Consider the following 23,017-nt stretch of genomic DNA (forward strand, 5'->3'; position numbering starts at 1 on the left):
AACCTTCCACCTTAATTATAAATATTTTAATTATGCAGAAATATTGTATGCATCAAAGTATTTACGGAAGATATTACTAATAGTATTAACAATGAATGACCTTGGACAGGCTGTAAGCTCAAAGTATTTTAAAGTATTCTTTGTAACCGTCTGCATCAGTTTAACTATTGCAACATGAAAAGACTTTATTTTTCCATTGACAAAACGTAACACTACAGCATTTTGTGGATCCTATCACGTATTCATTTTCAGTCATACAAAGTAAGTTTTGAGACTTTCCAATTCACCATAGCTCTCACATGCTCATAAACTACATCAATTTAGGAACATAAATATGTTATGTAAACTGTACATGGCTGGTATTGGTAGTTGAAATAAAAAATGCACACCAATATTCCACTTTCTATCTAAACATTTTAAGCATCAAAGTCTTGCATTTGGTTACATACTGTGGTTATTTTGAAAACGTTTTTACATGCTCCTTCTGACTATATTAAGTTTATATACTTTATAAAAAGTTATAATGTTTTAACCTTTTCTATGAATATTTGTTTTTACGTGCTCCTACTGACTATATTAAATGGATATTCTTTGTAAAAAGTTGTAATGTTTTAACATTTTCTGCGAATACGCTCATTATCACAACAAAGCATACTTTATAGAATTTGATTAATAGGGAATATAATATGGAATTGCATATCAAAAGAAATTAATAATGATATAATTATAGTCATATACTGTAGCTCAAATTATCACAGTAGTACACTTTCTTTGGAAACGTCTGCTTCAGCTTCACTCCTTCCCACATGATTACATCTGTGGCGTAATGGATTAAATGTGTGCTTTCCGTGCTGTAAGTTGGGTGTTTAATTTCTTTAGGTACGCTATTCTATATTATTTTCCATATTAATCAAATTCTAAAAAAGTCAATATACTGTAGTGTCCATAGTATTTGCTATTTAAGTTTTTCAAATAAATTTGTACTTGTTAAAAGAAATCTCATGGCAACAGCTGGGCTTAATAACGATAGAATTATATTCATATACTGTAGCTCAAATCCTGCTAAACTAAAAATTAGACACAAGAAGAGTATTATTGGACAATGTTGTGAGGCTCTGGCGGAATATCTCTGTAAACTGAAGAGTTAAAGAAGAGACGCGTTGTGTTTCGCCTCTTTTTACACTTGTAAAAAAGAACATTCCAATGTTAATGCGACACAGAAGATATTATTAATAATGTAGGGCTTTCAGGCTCACATGAGTATGCGCCCTACCAGGTGGGGGATCAAACCCGGGCCTCTAGCGTCACTCAACAGGGAACCAGCCAGCCGATCTACAGTGAGATCTACCTTTACCCCCAATGGATCAGGTCCCTGCTATTCAAATGAAAGACAGTGATGTCACCACGGTGGTAAGCAGCACAATACCTGTAATGTCGGCCATATGGCGTATGCATTTACAAAGTATATAAACTTAATATCGTTAGAAGGAGCACCTTCCAAAATAACCACAGTATGTAACCGAATAAAAGACTTTGATGCATAAAATGTTAAGGAAGAAAGTAAAATATTGGTGTGTATTTTTTTTATTTAAACTACCAATACCAGTCATATACAGTTTACATAATATGTTCCTAAATTAATATTGTTTATGATCTTATGATGCGTTATGCTCCTCTACTTTTTATGCTCAGCTACTAACATTTCCCTTAAGTTGTAAAATTCCATATAAATATTAAATACTAAGTGAATTAAAACATACACAGTAAAGAGATTAAATAATTAAATTGTTTCACTAACAACCAATGCACCACAAGTGCGTTGCCAGCCAAATCACAAACCGCTGTACACCGCGGTGCACTGTTGGTAATTGCGTGCATTATATGGGTTGTACCGTGCATTTTGAATGGCTGCATCTGTATATGGTAATAAGCAATCAGCTAAAATATACATGAATCCCTCCTCTCTGTTCAACCTTTAGTCTCCCTCTCCATGGGTATCATAATGCATTGGAATGAACCCTGTAATAAAATGGTCAGAGATCGTCTAAATTTGTTTCTAGCCAGCCATTACTCACACTGGTAACACAGAAACACATTGAACTGCAGATGCAGGAAGCGGATAAGGGGAAAGGCTCACTCACTAACTCACTCCAAGTTTGTTGTGTCACTAATCTGAAAGCTGTGGTTAACAACTGTCAGCTCAGTTTCATCCTGCCTTTCTCTTCTTCCATACAAGGCCCTGTTGGCCACACAATATTGCTGATAGCGACACCCTATTGTACTGCATTATGTTAAAATGGACTCACAATTTATTTTTTCTCATTATTAAATGTATTTTTAATTACCCTAAGAATTGGAAGGAATAATTAAATTGTATGGTTGTCCTACCTGCTTATTCTGGAAAGTGACATTGATGGGCTGGAAACATTTGTAGTTGTGATTGTTCTTCTGTTTTATTACAACAGTTACTATGTGTGAGTTGATCTGAGGAGATATAGTGTCCTCAGAGGAATTTGACTGGAAGAATCTTCCATCCAGAACAGATTCAAGCCCAGTATATGAGGCAAACAGAACAGCTGTATTTCCTAAAACAGTAAAACATTTATGAAGCTCTAAAATAAATATTTAGAAAAAAGTACCTCAGTCAATTTTATATTGAATTGAATCCCTCCCACTTAAACTATGTGCTGTTATTTTTTAGTCTTTCCAACATTTAAAGAATACTTGATTTTTTTAAATCAGTATTATTTCTTGTTTATTTTATCCTAGTTTAGACCTGACAATTGTTTCTCATTCATAACTGAAGAGTGTTCATATGCTCCTACAACATGCTCACTCTCAAGTTATTTGCCATTTGACAACAAGTACACAAAACCGTCTGGAAGAGCTAACATCAAATGAAGGAGTGATGTATGTCTTCAAATAATTCAAACTTGGCAAATTCCATAGAAACCCTAGGGACATGTTATTTTAATTACACTCTTTTGATTTATCAAATCCAATTGTAATCATCTATAACAAAGCCCAGGATGTACAATGAATGTTACAAGGACAGCACATTATACTGTGTATTCATATTAACAAAAATACCAGTTCTTTATGAATCTATGTGTACAGTATATTCAGCCCACATATTAGGGTTTACCTTGAGTGGTGTTCTGGATAGGACTTTGCAGATTTACTTGCAGTGTGTTCCCATATATTTGTAAAGGTTCTATTTTCTGAGTAAAATTAGCAGGAATGACAAGCCACTCTAGAGCTTTAAGAAAAAAAAATAGTGAGTGAAAAACTGAACAAACTTAAGTAGTAAAACCTGCTACAACAAGAAGAGACACAAAACAGGGAAAGTTCCAAACAAGAACATTTTAGTCCATACTAATCATTTGACTGAATCTTGCTTAAGGAAAGAAAATGACAAAAAAGGAAAGCATGTACATCAAAAAATGTATTAATCTGCAGTTTTCTCACTTATAGTACTTTCATATCACAGCTAGTTAATGCTACAATGATCCTCAACCCAATAGGTCCTCTGAACGTAATGGGATTCTGCTAAACAATTACAACCTTAAAGTTAGAGAAAATTTTGTATGATAAAAATCTTGAATATCAACCAAAAATTATTACTCTGTGTGACAAAAAGTATAAACTCATCCTACAACATATATTGGTTAAGTAAAATAAGCTAGCATCAATGTGATCATAATGCAGAAGGACTTGCAAAGTAATTTCATATGTACACCAGGGTTCACCAGCTTGTGTAGCTGCAAGCAGCAATCAGTATTTTCTGTGGAGGACATACATGTGGGAGTGAAAGGATTCTTGTGCAATTTCTGGTTACTGGTAGAGATGTAAAATGGCTAAAGTAGTCATGCTTTTTATATCTAGTATTTAAGTGAAAATGCACAAAGGATGTCCACTTTGGAAAATGTAAAAATGGATAGAGGACCTATCATGATGTTTTGTCTGAGCAAATGTGAAAATAGCTGAGGGAATGTGTAAACAGGATGTATTTCAAACAAACTAAGAGGTGCTTAAAAATAACAGGTGATACATTTTCTTTTCTGCAGTATAGTTACACTTTCCTGAAACACTTTTATACTATTTCTTGATCAACAATTTTCAAATATCTTGTATAAGTCACTGCACAGCACAATTTTACTTCCAAATGAATATAATTGACTCTGTTATATACTGTGCTCCACTTCAAAGGAAAAGCAGAAGATATTGCCTTAAACATTGAAATAACCATGAATACTCATGCAGTAATGCTTTTGAGTATCAGAAAGATATCAATGTTTTCTTTTTGTGGTGACAGCTAAAAGTATAACAATAATAATCAATAGTATCAGGGAATAAGCAACAAATCTTAAATCATTTCATTATTCACATTTCAATGCTGTGTTTAAAACAGTAAAAATGTGCATAGTTCTATAATGATTATGTAATTTAGATTATGGTAAAAAACAGTTGAGACTGTTTTTTCCAATAAAAGGTTGAAGTCCTATTTAATCTATTAATATATTTATTGATTTGTGACAATTAAAAAATAGACCATGCATAAATAGACCATGCATAAATCTAAATTTGTCACTCTGTTACAAAAAACTGTTACATTTATCATGAGAAAATTATGCAGTTAATGTTGCACACCATTTAAAATGAATGAAACCATATTCTATAGCAGATATTTATTTCCATACCTAGTTTATCATCACTTTTATTTTTCTTCATGAATTCATCAAAGTTAGCAGACACAGTCAGCTCAATATTCTCAACACTTTGCAGGATGATTTCTCCTGCTGTTGTCCTCTCTTCTTTAGTCAAATTACTAATAATCTCAAGTTTTTTCAGGAAAGAGCTCAAGAGTCCAATAACTTTCTGTAATATAACAAATTGAAAATTAATACATTTCAAAATATACAAACAAATCCAAACTGCTTCAACAACATGCAGCAGAAGTGTGCTTTCTTCAATACAGGGTGGTACAGTGGTTGTGTGGTTGAGGATCTGTTCCTGGGGCTGGAAGGTTACTGGTTTGAATTTCGCAGCTGGCAGAGGAATCCTACTCTGTCGGGCCCCTGAGCAAAGCCCTTAACCCCAACTGCTCCAGGGGCGCTGTATAAATGGCTGACCTGTGCTCTGACCCTAAGCTTCTATCCCTGCCTATGTGTCTCACTGAGAGCAAGTTGGCGTATGCAAAATAGACCAACTTCTAATACAAGAAAGTGTAATGGCCAATAAAGTGATCCCTCTCTCTTATTTGAGAGAATCTGTTCTCAGTCAGTTTTTTCCATACCATCTCCTGGAAGGCTACAGTCCTGCAGCCTTTTTATTCCAGCAAAACATTTAAAGATCTAATTGAAGTAATTATTAGTTTAATAGTTACAGCTTGGTACGTTCTTTGAACTCTTCAGGTACAGTTAATTCAAAAAGACCAATAAAACCTGAAGAAGCACAGCTTTCCAGGTCTGAGGTTTGGAGCCCAAAATATAGACTACATGCATACTGTACTGAAAATAAGGAAAGAATTCTTAGTTTTTCTAGCAAGTACTTGGAAAAGCAAAGAAGTTAGAAACCTTTTTGTGGAAATATAAAACTTCAAAATATGTAAGAGAAAAAGGGTTACAAACCTGGGGTTCATTTTTGGTTTCACTAGAGTTGGAGCAGTAAATAGATAAAAAATCATATGTAAAATTTGTAGATTTTATCTGCAAAAGAAAAAAAAGTCTAGAATATCAAGACATACAGTATTAAACATTGTACAGTGCTCACCACAAAATTACTACTCACAATCACTGACTAGTTTACTATACTGTAGATTCTCACAGGCAGCAAACGTGAATATTAAGGAATATAAGATCATTTAAAAGATGACTTCCTAAGCATATGGCTAATTGATCCAAATGTGTCATGAAGCCATTTCTTGAAAGAAGTTAGAGCATCAGCTTCAAAAAATGGCTGGGAGCCCATTCCTGACCCCCTCAACCATTAGATCAAAACAGTTAATTTTGTTTTTGGTGTTAAGTACATTCTCGTATGGTTTCCACTTGTGTCCACTTTGGTTCGTGTTTACTTGTTAATTTTGAAGAAATCCATAGGGTTGACTTTTCTCAATGGCTTTGAAGTTTTGAAAAATGTAAAAAGGCACCATCATGGTATTTTCTGTTCTAAGAAAAAAACATGAAGTGTTTTTATCAAGTTGATTAAATATATTCTATTAAACCCAGATATGCATCTACATTTTATTTTATTCAAAATCTACACTTTAAGCTACAGCATATATTCTAATATTATATAAGACTTTCTTATTTCTGGAAAAAAAGTTGGAATAGGTACAGATGCAGCCATTCAAAATGAGCGGTAAAAACCTGCGACCGACAGGGGCACTCGTGGTGCATTGGTTGGTAGTGAAAAGATTTAATCATTTAATGTCTTTACTGTGCACATTTCAATCCGCTTAGTTTTGAATATTTATATGGAATTTTACCACTAAAGGGAAATTTTAGTAGCTGAGCATAAAAAGAAGAGGAGCATAACACATCTGAAGGTCATAAACGATATTAATTTTGGAACATAAACATACAGTATATAGCTGGTCTTGGTACTTTAAAGAAAAAAATACACACCAGTATTCCATTTCTCCCTAAACATTTTAAGCTTCGAAGTCTTTAACTAACGTGATACCGGAGTCAACAAGTATACTTTTAGAATTTGATTAAAAGGGAATATAATATGGAATCGCGTATCTAAAGAATTTAATAACGGTATGATTATATTCGTGTGCTGTGACAGGGCTGTGTAGGGCTGTTTCGCCTACCTGTTCATGCGAGCTGTCTTGTAGCCTACTGGTCTAGGTACGTGACTAACAACGCACAGGTTGTGTGTTTGAATCCAGCTGGTGCTGGATTCTTCTTTTAACAAACATTTCTTCAAAAAAATAGAATAGCGATATTATGGACAATCAATTGACTTTTATATTTCAAAATATCGCAACATGATCGATTCTAAGTCATTTTTGATAACAATGAATAGTCACCTTCTTCCCTTCTGACAGCGGTTCCTGCTTCTATTGTGTGTGTGTGCAACAGAGTAAATTTTTATAGAGAAATGGAGGCTGGACAGTATGCGTTACAATATAAACATTTATATTGATTTAAATCGTGTTCTGATTTAAATCGCAAACGCGTGTTTAATTATATGTGTTTTTTAATCATAATCAGGCTAATGCATTTCTACATTTTCTGTATGAACCAGCTTATTAGAGGTTCATACAGAAAGACAGCTTGTGTTTAAATTGAGTGTAAGGTAATTTATGCTTCTAAAGTCATGGTCAGCATTTATTATTGTACTGTGCTGTGAACTTTTTCTGTGCCTAGTCACATTATTTTATAGCGTTTTTATTGCGTTATTAAATCCGGTGGTGCTGTGGATTTAATAACGAGGCAATTTAAACAAATTTAAACAAATTGCCTCTAATTATAAACATCTTAATATGCTGGCTCTGTGGATCCGCATCAGCTATGTTTGCCCATTCCTTCAATTCATGTGCATCCAACACACAGTTCAACGCTAGCAACTACACAAAATCTAAAATATGAGCTCTACTTGCCACTTACAATACCAACAGTACCAGCTAACTTAAGTAGTGACATTTTCATGGATCTTTTTAACAATAAAATTTACAACATCAGACTTCAGACACAATTAAACAGGCCTCAAAAAAGTCTGGTACAAACATTTTCAGCATGGAATAAACCGTTACTTTAATGGTATAAACCTTAAATGGATTCATATTCTCAATAAGATTTGGTGCTCAGTAACATGACTTAGAAAATGACAGAAGACAAACGTATCATGCTTATCCTTCTATTTTTCATAATCGTAAACTCCTTAAGGCAGTTACATTTTCTCTGTTCTGACCTGGAGTTACAGAGAAATTTAAATTCTAATAAGAGATTTGTAATGAGGAAAGTCATACCAATCACTCATACAGTACCTGTCACGGACGTCCAAAGGGACTAACCGTGGGGAGCAGGAGAGCGGAAAAAGACCCATATGCGTAGCGGCGAGACGGAAAAAAGGCCCGGGCTCATTAGTGCAAAGAGTTCAGGAATGCCATATAGAAACCTATGCCCTCAGGGAGCGGACGTGGGGCGCCCTGGTGCTAGGCGGGTCTCAGGACATCCGAACATCAATGCTGAGCGAGGACAGAGTGCAAGACCCGGAAATATATAGCCCAAGGGAAAGAGAGGGACAGGAAGGACAGCAGACCGGAAACTAGGGACAGGACAGAGAAGGAGCGCCCTCTGGCTGCAGAGGGCGTGACAGTACCCCCCCCCCTTCATGGGCGGCTCCCGACGCCCATACAAATAAATAAGCTGCACAGCACTGGGGGGAGGAAAAACCTAATTTAACTGAAAGAAAACCTCCGGGAATCCACGGCTGAGAGCTACCCCTTCCTCCGGGGTATAAACCTTTATTGGGTGGAGGAAGGGGGGGTAGAGAAGTGCTCCGGAGACTAAAACAAAAAAGTACACAAGCACAAACACAAACACAACAGACAAAAACCTGGGAAAGACCAGGGAGACAAACCACACAAAACAGATAGGAACCAAAGTTCCGAGACACAGAGAGCAGGGGGGACCAAAAAGGAGGGGAAACCAGGAAGAAAAAAAATCAAAACAAAAAAGCCAAAAAACAAGAAAAAAACCACAAAAATCCCGGGGAAAAATACCGCAGACTGGGCAAATGGCATGTTCACATTCTAACGCTGATATCGGAGTGGACAACCTGAGGAAAGCCAGACCGAAGCCCGCTCACAGACACAGATGCCCGGAGAGGACGTGACAGTACCAGGATTTGCAATTACAATACAAATACTTTCTTTCTGTATGTGTTTATTTTGCAGTTTGAGTCTATGGCATTCCTATGGCATACTCCAAGGCATGACTTTTTTATGTATAAACATCAGTATTTACTGCTATTAATTACTGTACGATTTATAGTTGAAATCTGAGCCTAGATATAAAGTTAGATATAAAGTTAAAATCTCGACAAAGCAATGTAGGAAATACAGAGAAAATAAATCCTTTCTGACATCTAAAATCAGTTTCGATCAAGGTCTCTAAAACGAACAAGAAAAAGAGGATATTCGGAGGGCAATTATGCTGTGTTTAAATAGAATTAGTGATTTCTGAGCAATCTAATTTCTTGTTCGTTTAAAACAGTGAAATGTCAGCTGCAAAAGATCGCACCAGAAACAGCACTCTCTCTGCCTGTCATAGACGTTCAGGAAAGGCTGAATGAAGTCATGTCAAGTACAATAATTCGGAGATCAATAATAACAGTTGTAGGACAGTATATAAGAAGGATAAGGATTTTGAAGTTGACTCGAAATCTGATAGGTAACCAGTGCAAGGACTTGAAAACAGGTGTAATGCATCCCTGATAGGATTCTTGCTGTCATATTCTGAACATATTGAAGATTGCTCAGTGTGGATTTAATTTCCCCAGTGAACAGGATGTGCATTTATTAATTCTAGAAAAAAAGCCTTTCTTGATTTCTCTAGTTCTTAGTTTCTCTAGTTCCCTTTAAAATAAACTTTTATTCCACAATGCAGAGTATTACATGGCCAGTATTTACACATGATATTTGTGATTTAAAGAAATTAACACAAGCAGCTTTTGGAGATTTAAGTGTTGGCTAAGTTATTGCAGGATAAAAGACTAGAGATGTTGGCAAGAAGAAGATAATTTGCGGAAAGCTGAGGAATACACTTATAACAAGAACACTTCCTAATGGGGTTAGGCATACTTTTGATGAAGATGATGAAGTTAACAGACTATATGTTTACATAGATACTGAAATAAGGATTGTATTTTAGATTATGTGTAGTTGCTGGCATTGAACTGTTTGTTGGATGCACATGAATTGAAGGAATGGGCAAACATAGCTGATGCGGATCCACAGAGCCAGCATATTAAGATGTTTATAATTAGAGGCAATTTGTTTAAATAACTAGATATGGATACTAATGTGCAAGAGAGGTGGAAAGGCTGTTTCCTTAAGCCAGCACTATAAAATGTTTTATTCTCAGTGAGATGCTGCCATTTCATAGTGGGTTTCTAACACTGTGTATAGTTCCATCCACACAGTGCCTTTACTTCCATTTCTAATCTCTTTATCCAGTACAGAGGATTTGGAGCCTATCCCAGTAAGCAATGGACACAAGGCAGAATACACCCTGGACATAGCGCCAGTCCATCACAGGACAGACAGACACAAACACACACACACCAGGGCCAGTTTTCCCATAAACCAATTAACTTACCAGTATGTTTTGGAGTGCGAGAGGGAGTCATATCACACATATGGAGAAAAAACATGTAACCCAGAGAGAACATGTAAACCCCACACACACAGGATGGCAGGAATTGAACCTAGGACCCCAGTGCTGGAAGATAGCAATGCTAACCACTTTACCACCATTATAAATGGATGGATATCGTAGTTATCTTTCTAGTTCACAGGTTTGCATGCATAATTTAATTTTGAAAGCCACTGAGACATCAGGTACTACTGTTGTATTTATGAAAAAGAAACAAAACAAAAAACATACTAACAACTGTGCCATCCTACTCCTTAGTTAATACATTTTATTATTCATAAACAGTTAACATTGTTAGCAAAATATTTTGAATTATATTTAACCCTATTTTTTCTTTAGTTTTGTATTTAACTTATTATATGATAGTCAGACTTAATGTATATTTGAACAATGAAAATATATTTTTACACGATTTTACATTAAGCACTTAAAATTAATATGGTTAATAATAGTAAACCGTAACATGCTGTAACAAGATCGGTTAAACTGCGAAGAAAATGCTTTCAGAGAAAATGTTTCAGGTGTGAAGAACATAGATCTCCAATGCAATTTCAACCAAACCTGTTCCCACACACCCTGCCCCCACTACCATTAGAATATACACAAAGCACTCAAATCTTTCGAGCTAATGATCAGGTGACCCGAGAGAGAGCGAGAGAAACACCAAGGGGTGCGGAACCAGGGAATTATTTACATGGAAAACGGGCGATCTCCCCAGACTGTCCGCCCGTTTCACTGTTACCTGGATACCTCTTTATTTAGAACTCACTAACACTGGTTTTTAGTTTAGAAGGATTCAAGTAGGGTTTTAGATGAAAGGCAGTGACCTTAATCAAGCCCAAATCATAATTGAACCCATTCAGAGCCTACATTACATTTTAGCGTTTCATTCTGAGCAGAAGACCCTCACACCTGAAGAAGGGGGAGGTGTTTTTCGCTAGAAATCTCGCCTGCTTCTACTTTACAACCAGAGTGCTGGCTGTGACGCTATAAAATAATTTGACTTGGCACAGAACAAGTTTACAGCACAGTACAATAATAAATGCTGACCATGACTTTAGAAGCATAAATTGCCTTACACTCAATTTAAACACAAGCTGTCTTTAGCCCTCTAAGCTGGTTCATACAGAAACGTAGAGATCCAGGCTATGTATCCATTAGCGAATACATATGCAGGACAACTAGAGAAGACGTTTTACAGAGGATGGATTTTTAGAAACATCCCATCAGTGACATCACTGAAGTCAACTCCTAGGTACTGTAACTGTCGTGTGGATAGTTTCACAAGAATCAGACAAAGGTTTAAGCATCGCTTGTTCTAGATAAAACTGCAAAAAAAAAACAACCTATAATGTACTTCTTTGCGGCTCTGTTTGCCCATATCATATATTCACAACGTGAAATCTAGAAAATAATATTACGTAACCAAAATCCGCAATAAGGAAAAAGAACCTGTGTAATTGTTGATAGATGATGTACTCGTAACATTTTTTCAAGACGAACTACAACATTTAAAAAATGACATGTATGTACTTGATATCTCTAATCAATCCACGGGTCCCAGCACAAAACGAAACTAAAACGCATACCGTTTCGCGCTTCTTATTAGTTGCTCAAAAGTAATTTGACCGTATGAAATGCATAATATAAACCTAGAAACATATACGTGAGCAGTACTTAAGCACTGTAGTATCGGTGTTAAGACATACCTCTCAAATACTGTAAATCAAGTTAAAAATATCTCAAGACCGATTCTGGTCATAATGAAACCATGTTTCGTGTATGTTTTCTTTAAAGTACCGAGACCAGCCATATACTGTATGTTTATGTTCCAAAATTAATATCGTTTATGGCCTTCACACGCGTTGCAGTATGCTCCTATTCTTTTTATGCTCAGCTACTAAGATTTCCCTTCAGTGGTAAAATTAGATATGAATATTCAAAACTTAAACGGGCACAGTTAAGACATTAAATATACATATATTGTATACAGTACAATACATATTGTATACAGTACAGTTTGCATACGGTAATATGTTTATGTTCCTAAATCAATCTCTTTTATGAGCATGTGAAAGGCATGGTGAATCACTGTACTTTGCATGATTGGAAACAAATGCGTGATTGCGAAATGCTGTGGTGTTACTTTTACAAAGACGGTCAATGAAAAAAAGAATGTTGACCAGGGCAATACTTTGAGTTTACACTTACAGCTTGTCCAAGGTCATTCATTATTAATACTATTAGTAATATCTTCGTTAAAGACTTTAATGGCGACAGCTCAAAACATCAGAGGTTGAGCTTTATTAGCTCCACCTTGCGGAAATTCTGGATACAATTGTTTTGCTTGCTGTATTATAGGAGAATTTACGGTAACTCGCGGTATTTACCGGTAACTCGCGGTAGACTGCGTACAGCATACCGCAAAATAATGCGGTATCGCCCGCGCATTTTGAATGGCTGCATCTGTAGCTGTGTCAGGATGCATAGGCTGCAATGGAACAGATAAAGGTTTATTTCATGCTGAAAGAAAAGGAAAGAGACACAAGATTTTAGCCTGAAGAAGGCCCCACAGTTGAAACATTATCTATTTTTTTTTCAGCATGGAATAAACCTTTACCTGCTCCTTTCTTATTTTTTGACCACTTTAAACAGTTCTAACACCTTTATTCCTGCAATTTGAGAAATAAACTTTTATGGGAATTTTATCTAAAGAGTTCTGAAAATCTTTATAGTTTATTCTTCATGTGCTCATTACTTGTTCAAAGAGCTCTAACAAACTGAATAAACCTACCTTTTCTATAACCATATGGATCCTATTTCCAGACATAGGATATGTATGCAATTTTTACATATTTGCATATTTTGTTTAATTTTTATTTGCATCTATATGTGAAATTAATCAAAAATTAATCAAAAATCATTTTTTATTAACTTTTAAACTATGTACAGTGTCTGCTATATATATAACTATATCCCCTAAATGCAGACAAGATTCAGTACTCTTGGAAATTTTCGCTCCAAATGGAACCAGTCATGTACACATGTTATTGTGGCAAACATCACAATAAAAAATAAGAAAAAATATTTTTAAAAAACAGGCTGCATGCATGGTAAAAGTGGTGGGGTCCATTTGAGGAATAAAAATAACTTCACCTGACTCTTCTGCTATCAATAATCCTGAGACATGTTCAGTCTCTAAGGAACAAAACTAATGTCCTACAAGCAAATATAAATTAACTCCATGAGTGCAGGGATACTGGTCTCCTAGCCTTTACAGATACTGGGCTTATAAAATCAGATTTGGTCTCGGATCTGACTGTTGTTTTGGCACCCTCCTTTGGCTGGACAGAGATGGCACAATAAAGAGAAAAACATAAGGAAAAGGTGTTTGTATATAAACAAAGGATAGTGCAGATTAGAACTCAATTCTAATAATTCAAGAATTGCATGGAGTGGGGAAACTATGAAAACAGTATGGTGGGGCTGCAGGACAAAGGTAATTTCTCCAAAAATATGGTGAATATTGATGGTTTTAACACTAACGAAGTGTTAGCTGATAAAATTAACAGTTTTTAATTTAGTTTTAATAAGCATGACTTGGATAAATTAGGGAGCTTAAATAGAAACTCATTGCCACGTTGCATTTGATACTGTTTTAAATATTCTTAAGAAAACAAATGTCAGAAAAAGTCAAGGACCTGTAATATCAAAGTGCAGGAACTAATGCCATGTGATGAGTAGCAAAGTATTATATTTCACTGTATTTTCTTGAATCACCCAAAATTTGGAAAAAAAAACACCTGTTGCAAAACAAAACTCCCAAGACATTAATTGATTTCAGATCAGTGGCATTGACCTCTTTAGTAAAGATGTTAGAGAAATTTGTTAAAAGGCACATGCTTTAACAGGTACAGCACAGGGTCTAAAGCAGTCTTAAGTCTAAAAGTTTAAAAGAGGAGTCAAGGATAGTACCCTAGCATTGAATCTATTTATACACTTCTAGAAGGTACAAGACAAATGCCATATGATATGATTCTTTACAATCCACATTGCTCAGAAAAACTTACCTCTTTTAAATGATCTCTGCAGTTTTTAACTTGCTTTCTTGCATTCTCTGTAAATAAATAATAATGATTATCATTAATTAGCGGAAGTATTAGTATTAGTGTAATTAGTATTATACTAATGGAAACCGATAGGTGGAATTCTAGGAGAGAAGCGGGGGTGCTCCGTCCCTTCCTCTATCATTCAATTATCTTTCCCGTTTAAACTCTAACCCCGCTTACACAAACGTCTCGAGTTTTTTTAGTTCAACTTACTTGAATTCTGAGCACTAGACCTATAATGGCTCGCAGGCCTAATTCTCCATCATTTCCAGACCGCATTCCTATCCTCTAGCACCTTGAAGATTCTCCAGTGCTATTCAACCTAATTTTCCACCTAATCCTTCTTTCCCCCATCGCTGATGCTTCTGTTTCTCCCATCCAGCCTCATGCACTACGCCATTCAAACACCACTGCATCACCTCAGATACACCGACTCATCTCTTTTACAAGGAATGGCCACTTCCAAATCTCCTCAAATCACTGTTTGACAGATGTATTCCTATTATGCCTCACTCTGACAGTTTACCCCCCTTTTTTTCTACTTTTCTGCAATTCCATTTCAGGTCAAACAGTCCTCCATTCCTCTCTCTCTCTACAGCAGTACCTGCAACTCCTCCCTCTGCAAATCGGGCAGCCCCTCCTCCTTCTCTCAACACTCCAGTTCCACCTTCTCCTCCTCCACAGCTACCTAGCTCTCTAGCAGTTTCTCTTTCTCTGGAGATTTCCCAGCAGCTTTCTCAAACTCTAGAACCACTTTCTCGCTCTGTAGCCGATATTAACTCCTGTCTGCTGAAGCTGGAAAAATCCCTACATTCAGCTCCACCTCCTTCAGCCCCGCCCATCTTCAGTGCAAAAATAGTACAGTGATTAATAAATATTACAACTAATACAGTTTTACTGAGCTATCGAAGGGACAGTACAATTGCAGCTTACATTCAGTTGTCATGTATGTAGTGGAGTTGGAGTACAGTCATTGTGGGTATAGGAACAAGTTAGGAGAGATCATAGTATGATGGGAGGGAGTGGGGGCGTCACCAGCTTGACGGTTCTGGGGAAGAAGCTATTTTGGAGTCTAGATGTGTGGAACTGGAGTGTCCAGAACCTTCTGCCAGATGGTAGGGGGACAAACAAGTTATGATTGGGGTGAGTGAGGTCATACATAATTTTGGTGGCTTTTTTCAGACTTCTAGTGTTGTAGATTTCCTGGATGGATGGTAAGGCACTGCTGATGATGAGTTGGGCAGTTTTGACCACCCGCCACTTGATGATGGCATTTGTGCTGAACTTGGCAGTACAGTCGTGGATGAACAGGGAGAAAAAGCAGTGGGCTGAGCAGACAGCCTTGAGGGGCACCAGTGTTAAGGGTGAATGTATTGGAAGTGAGGTTGCCAATCCTGACAGTCTGGGGTCTGCTGGTGAGGAAGTCTAGGATCCAGCTACAGAAGGATATATCTAAACCTAGAGCCCTGAGTTTGGTAGAAAGTTTTATGGGTATGATGGTGTTAAATGCTGAGCTATAGTCAATGAATAGCATTCTTGTATAGGTGTTCCTTTTATCCAGGTGAGTTAGTGTGGTGTGTAAAGCATAGATATTGCATCCTCCGTGGAGCGGTTTGTGTGATAGGCAAACTGGAGAGGATCAAGTGTTTTTGGAATGCTGGCTTTAATGTGTGGAATAAGTAGTTTTTCAAAGCACTTCATTATGATGGGGGTGAGTGCAATAGGGCAGTCGTCGTTTAGGCATGTGGGTGCTGATTTTTTTGGTACTAGCACAATGGTGGTCGTCTTGAAGCAACTAGGTACAGTGGCCTGGGCCAAGGACAGGTTGAAGATGTCAGTACAGACATCAGCTATCTGCCAGGCACATGTTCTGAGTACCAGGCCAGGGATACCATCAGGTCCAGCAATTTTATGTGTGTTCACTCTACTTAGTGATTTCCACACATCTAGTTTGAATAGTGTGGGGGGTGGGGTGAAAGGGTAGTCAATGGTCCAGGTGGTTGGTTCAGGGTTATGAGCTTCAAAGCGTGCGTAGAAGGTGTTAAGCTTGTTTAGAAGAGAGGGGTCAGTAGCGCTTACAGGGCTTGTTTTGTTCTTGTGGCTTGTGATTGTATTTATGTCTTGCCACATCTGTCTTGGGTTAGCGTTGGTGTTGTATTGGTGTTCTATCTGGGATTTGTACTGTTTCTTGGCAGATTTTACGCCAGCTCTTAGATGGTGCATGAGCGCTTTACACAGTGATTTCAAACTGTGCATCACACCGCTAGGGGAAGTGCCATTGTTGGTCAGGGACATCTCAGGTATTGCCAGTGAAAGAAAAATTTTACAAGCAAAAAGCGCTGTATGTGCGCACAGAATCACATGACACTAGACAAGAGATTCGGCAATCTGTAAGCAGCAAACCAGTTAACCATGGCTTCAGTGTTTCATGTTTCTATAAATGGTCATTTTGTGAGTTTTTTTGTTATACGATCGCAATTGAGAGGTTTTTAAATATGAGTAAAGAACATGAAGGACACAGATCCTAGTTCTAAAGAGAAATGGAAACGCAAATAAAGAAAGTATGACAGTTTCTTGAATTTCTGTTTCATGTGTACAATTGTGGACACTGAAGAATGTCCACTGTGTGTTGTATGCCTTAAAGTGTTGGCTGCTGAGAGTATGCTTCCAAAAACATTGAAACATCATTTGGAAACTGTTCACAGTAGTTTGATAAGTAAACCTTGTGAGTATTTTTCACGCAAGTTCAACCATTCAAAGTGCGTGAAGAACACTGCGTTAAGACGCGGTAGGCGTGCTGCATCTACCGCATTATTCCACATGCAAATTAGATTATGATAATAGTATCTGGAAGCATCTTGTAAGACCTTATAAAACCACAATGTAAGGCTAATAAAGCTTAATGTCTCATGTACAGCGTTTGAGCTGTCGACAGAAAATGCCTTGTTCCGAATCCCGATCACTGCTGAGGGGCTGAGGGACAATCTTTTCCAATTAAGAATTTAAGTTGTATACGCTTTAGACTTTTAATAATTTTAAACTGTGTATTACAGCATGTTATCCATTAAACATTAAAAAGTCAGTATATTTTATAAAGCAAGATTGCTCAGTTGGACAAAAGTACTTCAGTTTACAGAGAAATTCTACCAGACCCTCATGCCATTGTCCAATAATACTCTTCATGTGTCTTATTTTTAGTTTAGCAGGATTTGCGCGATAAGCACATTGTTTAATGGGGATGACATTACCCACATCTATAATCACTGTACAACACTAACTGCTTCAGGTGGGTGGCTGCGTCAAGCTGGGTAGTCTGCAAAGGAACACATAATAGGTTTATCCCATGCTGAAAAGAGAAGAGAGAAAACACAACGTTTTGGCTGTAAATCCTTCTTTAGGTGTGAGGGTCTTCAGATCAAAATGAAATGCTTGGAGTTTGTAATGTAGGGCGCTCTGAACAAGTTAATCTTTGATCCGGAAAAATGTATTTCCCAGAAGCTATACTGATTCTCTCTGATGCAGCACATCTGCTGGTCAGGTGACTGAGGGCTTGCCAGTGCAGTGACATCACTGCCTTTCATATGAATAGGAGGGACCTTTTTGTCAATGAAAACATAAAGTATTTACGTGTCAAATTAGATGTCCTTTAGGTTGGGTTGCCCTCAAATCATTAAATTTTATTTTGGAAGCATTTTGACATGTTCCTTGTAATTGCACTGCTGTCAATATTGTAGCAATAGACAAAACGAAATGCTTGGAGTTTGTAATGTAGGGATTTCTATATTTATGTTTTTATTTAGTTCTTTCATTAGTGACAAAGGCTAAACTTTCAGCTTCAGTAATGTGTACGCCGCGTCTGTTGTCTGTTTAGGATTCTGTAGCATTCCAGTTTATGTTGTGTTTGTTTGTGTACCCCAGTGTGTAAGATATTGCTGTTTGATCTGTGAACCCGAAATAATACAATATATATTTCTAAATATCACCTATGCAGGTTGTTCGTATGAACTTGTATTGAGCAGTATTTCTCTCATTGTGATCACATGTACACAGCGGTCCTGCAGGGTGTAGGGCACAAACCAACGTGAGCCCGAAAGCACTACATTATTTATAATATCTTCTGTGTAGCATTAACGTTGGAATGTTCTTTTTTACAAGTGTAAAAATAATAATTGCTTACACTTATATAGCACTTTTCTGGACACTCCACTCAAAGCACTTTACAGGTAATGGGGACTCCCCTCCACCATCCACCTGGATGATGCGACGGCAGCCATAGTGCGCCAGAACACTCACCACACATCAGCTATCAGTGGGGGGGAGAGCAGAGTAATGTAGCCAATTCAAAGAGGGGGATTATAAGAAGGCCATGAGTGGTAAGGGCCAACGGGAAATTTGGCCAGAACACCTGGGTTACACCCCTACTCTTTTCCAGAAGCGCCCTGGGATTTTTAATGACCACAGAAAGTCAGGACCTCGGTTTTACGTCTCATCCAAAGTACAGCGCCTGTTTACAGTATAGTGTCCCCATCACTATACTGGGGCATTAGAACCCACATGGACCGCAGGGTGAGCACCCCCTGCTGGCCCCACTAACACCTCTTCCAGCAGCAACCTTAGTTTTTCCCAGGAGGTCTCTCATCCACGTACTGACCAGGCTCACACCTGCTTAGCTTCACTGGGTTGCCAGTTGTGACATGGCAGTTGGCAATACTAGGCAATTTTAACTCTTCATTTTACAGAGAAAAATTCACCAACGCCTCACAAACATTGTCCAATAATACTCTTCTTGTGTCTAATTTTAAGTTAAGCAGGATTTGAGCTACAGACCTTAAAAAAACAGGATTCACTTTTTTCTGTCTTTTTCTCACCCGTTGCGATTCGGGTGTTAATAAAATGTGTTTACAAAGAAAGTTTAGTACAGTAATACTACCAGCTATATAAAAACATATATTTAGATCCTTAAATTAATATAGTTATACATTTCTTTAGATACATGATTCCATAATATATTCCCTATTAATCAAATTCTAAATGTATGCTTTTAAACAAAAGTAAATAATCCGATAACGATCGTATTCGCAGAAAAGGTGAAAACATTATAACTTTTAACAAAGTATATAAATTTAATATAGTCAGAAGGAGCACCTAAAAACGTTTCCAAAATAACAATATGTAAGACTTTGATGCTTAAAATGTTTAGGAAGAAAGTGGAATACTGGTGTGTATTTTTTCTAAACTACCAATACCAGCCATATACAGTTTACATAATATATTTATGTTCCTAATTTAATATCGTTTCTGAGCATGTGAAAGGCATGGTGAATTGTAGAGTCTCAAAACTTACTTTGTATGATTGGAAACGAATACGTGATCGGATCAACGAAATGCTGTGGTGTTACTTTTTGTCAATGCAAAATAAAGTCGGTTACAAAGAAAGTGGACCATGGTAATACTTTAAGCTTACAGCCTGTCCAAGGTAATTTATTATTAATACTATTAGTAATATCTTCCGTAAAGACTTGTATGCATACAATATTTCTGCATAATTAAAATATTTATGATAAAGGTGGTAGGTTGTGTACTTTTGTCCAACTGAGCAATCTTGCTTTTATAACATATACCAACTTTTTAATGTTTAATGATTAACATGCTGTAATACACAGTTTAAATTTTAAAGTCTAAAGAGTATACAACTTAAATTCTTAATTGGAAAAAGATTGTCCTTCAGCAGTGACCGGGTGACAGCTCAAATGCTTTACATGAGAGCTTAAGATGATTCTGGATACCATTATCATCACTGCAGTATGACGCGTTGTGATGTGCCACGCCTACCGCATTTTAATGCAGCATACTCCGTGCATTTTGAATGGCTACATCTGTATGTCATGACAGAGCAAGTGCCGGTGAGCAGTTCCATATACACACATGGCACTGTTAGAACACGATCGAGCAAACTTTCACAGTGGGTGACAATTAATGTAAAAAAATGTATTTAATTATTAGTTCCATTTTCTTTAAATACTTCCCTCACCCTTCAGTCAGGGCTCTGTCAGTAGCTGATTTACTGCATGTTTGCTGGCTCCTTGTTTCCTTACGCCTGTTTTTTTTTCTTTTGTTTGTGCTTATTTAATTATATTTAGTGATTTCCTTGTTCTTTGCCACTACCACTCTGCAGTCCTGAGTGTTGGGTTTATTTTTGTGTCTTTCTTTTCTTTTTGGGCTTCATTGTTTTTTTCCATCTCCCCATGTCATTACAATATACAGCACATTATATAGAGTTTTTTAAAGTACAGTATGTATGAAAAATATTTTTCACAATCAAAATCTAAAGTAAAATTGTTTTTAATTACTTGTTACTTAAATTAACAATACAACAATAAAACAAAATATAGATTATTTTAATGTGGATATAAACCTTTAAAAAGCACATTGCATTCACAAGTTATAATAATATTTTTTTATATATATCCTTCTGTGTCATTTTGTTTCAAACAGATCTACTCTTCTAATATCAATGTAATGTTTAACACACTGTAATATACAGAATAAAATTAATTAAATCAAAACAGTATACAGATTAACCTCTATAATTGGAAAAAGATTGTCCCTACGAGGTTCAGGATTGATCAGGATTTTCGATACCAGACATTTTTGGGTGACAGCCAAAATGCTTCAATATGTCTCATTAGGCATTCACTGTGCCACCTGGTGGCTTTACAAAGTAGTCCAGTCCTGCAACACTATTATGTAAAGAACCAAGTGCAATGTGGTATGAATAACTCATTATGCTGCTGTTATGCTGTGGTTAGCCTGAGCTGACAGCTGTGTCTAATGGCAGGCATTCAATCCAACTACAGATGCTCTGCGATTTGTGGAAACTGATGAAGATTGCCGAAGAGAGAAAAATGGTGGAAAGAAAAAATACTGAAAAAGACAAGAGTCTGAGCTGAATCCAGGCAGGGAATAAGACTGGTTACAGAGACAGGGAAAAACCACAGGGATGTTTCATGCAGAAGAGGGTCAAGGCAAGGTCAGATAACAGGAGTTTGTGGTTTATTCTAGTTTTTTTTTGTAAGAGCCAAGAGATGCAAGGGCAGATCAGAGTGTAGTGGTCTCTCAAAGCTCAAATAATCCCTGTGGCATTTCAGATGTTTTGTACAGGTCAGGGTTGATTAGATGAGGAGCTGGCTTGATAGATGAAAGGGGAAGGGTGAATCGGCACGAGACCCGAGTGTGTAATAATTGGAGCCCCGTGAGGAATGTGTTCATTTTCGAGAGAACTGCATTAACCCATGGCTACCGTGGGTTGTGAGCCACTGCCTGTCAGGGTGTAACAACTGCATTATTAGTCATTTATTCTGAATAATTCGATCTATACTTATTGTTCAGGTAACACTGCTATTAATATAATTCTCATTTATTTGAATTACATTTATGCCACAAGTATTTCACTCAAATGTTTTATAGTCTTGAAAGTTGCTAATAAAAATGGTAGGGTAATTCCAATATCAGTAACTACTGAATAATCTAAATATTTAACTAAATATTTTATAGCCTATTATACATCACAAGTCATTTACAAAAATTAACTCCTCCCTATTTATATATGAATGATTGAGGTAGGGTGGTGTTAGTTCAACTAAACTAGATTAGTTCAAATGATTTGCAAGTGTAAAAAGCAAACATAAAAAAGTGTGGTTGTAACAGAAGATTTATCTTTACTTTCATTATATAAAGTATTATTCACTGCATGTATGAGAATGTTTTATGGTATATAACACTAAATGGTTAGAAAGTGCGTTTATTGAAAGAGCATTTTTTAATTGTGAAGTATTTAGATACAAATTTAAAAACACTTAAACTAGATTAGATATTTTGTGGTCTCCTGGATTATTCTATAATTTCTGATACTAAAATAAATTCCTTGATCGATAATGTGTGCTTCACAAGTAAAATAATTTGTCCTGTGATATATCACATGCATATACAAGTACCTTTACTATTTTGTAACCAAAGTTCAGAGCAATAGAACATGACAATCTTACCTGAACAGACAACAACAGCAGCATCACTGCCATAGCAAAATTCTTGGATCTTTTCACACTGTAATACAGAGGTCTCATTGCCAGAACACTGAACTTTTGAGATTTGTTTCTCACTTTTTCCTTGTCCAAAGTTGCCCGTTATGAACTGAGCTCTTCCACAGCCCAGTTCTCTGCACACCACCGTAGCATCCTTTTTGTCCCACAAATCTTTACACACTCCTACCCAACTGCTTCCATCATTGACCTCCACTCTGCCTTCACAGTCATGGTACCCATTTACCAGTCTGACATTCATGACTAAAGGAAGATAAAAAAAGATGTTGTAGTAATCTAGTTGTCTGTATAGTCCTGGTGTAACATATCTACATACAGTAATTGAGTATTACAATTAATAAAAGTACATTGCACTAATCACAAACTTTAGAAGGTCAACACTGAAATCACCAGGTGAGAGCAAGGACATTCTTGTTTAAGA

At 36.7% G+C, this 23,017-nt stretch overlaps 1 protein-coding gene across 8 annotated transcripts in view; it reads right to left on the bottom strand.

Annotated features, from left to right (window-relative positions):
- Positions 1 to 23,017, bottom strand: part of LOC107077586 (adhesion G protein-coupled receptor E3-like) — a 65,018-nt gene that overhangs the window by 37,880 nt on the left and 4,121 nt on the right. For all 8 annotated transcript variants that reach the window (XR_011191145.1, XR_011191146.1, XR_011191147.1 and 5 more), the window contains exons 3-8: positions 22,543 to 22,839; positions 14,459 to 14,505; positions 5,631 to 5,708; positions 4,701 to 4,878; positions 3,146 to 3,259; positions 2,389 to 2,585 (exon numbers count right to left, since the gene is read on the bottom strand). Coding sequence is in view for 5 of the 8 variants with exons in the window: in XM_069195922.1 (XP_069052023.1) it covers positions 2,389 to 2,585; positions 3,146 to 3,259; positions 4,701 to 4,878; positions 5,631 to 5,708; positions 14,459 to 14,505; positions 22,543 to 22,839 (911 nt within the window). In the remaining 3 variants the exon portion in view is untranslated. The remainder of the gene's footprint in view (positions 1 to 2,388; positions 2,586 to 3,145; positions 3,260 to 4,700; positions 4,879 to 5,630; positions 5,709 to 14,458; positions 14,506 to 22,542; positions 22,840 to 23,017) is intronic.

The sequence above is a fragment of the Lepisosteus oculatus genome, chromosome 11 (assembly GCF_040954835.1).
Source record: "Lepisosteus oculatus isolate fLepOcu1 chromosome 11, fLepOcu1.hap2, whole genome shotgun sequence".
NCBI lineage: Eukaryota > Metazoa > Chordata > Actinopteri > Semionotiformes > Lepisosteidae > Lepisosteus > Lepisosteus oculatus.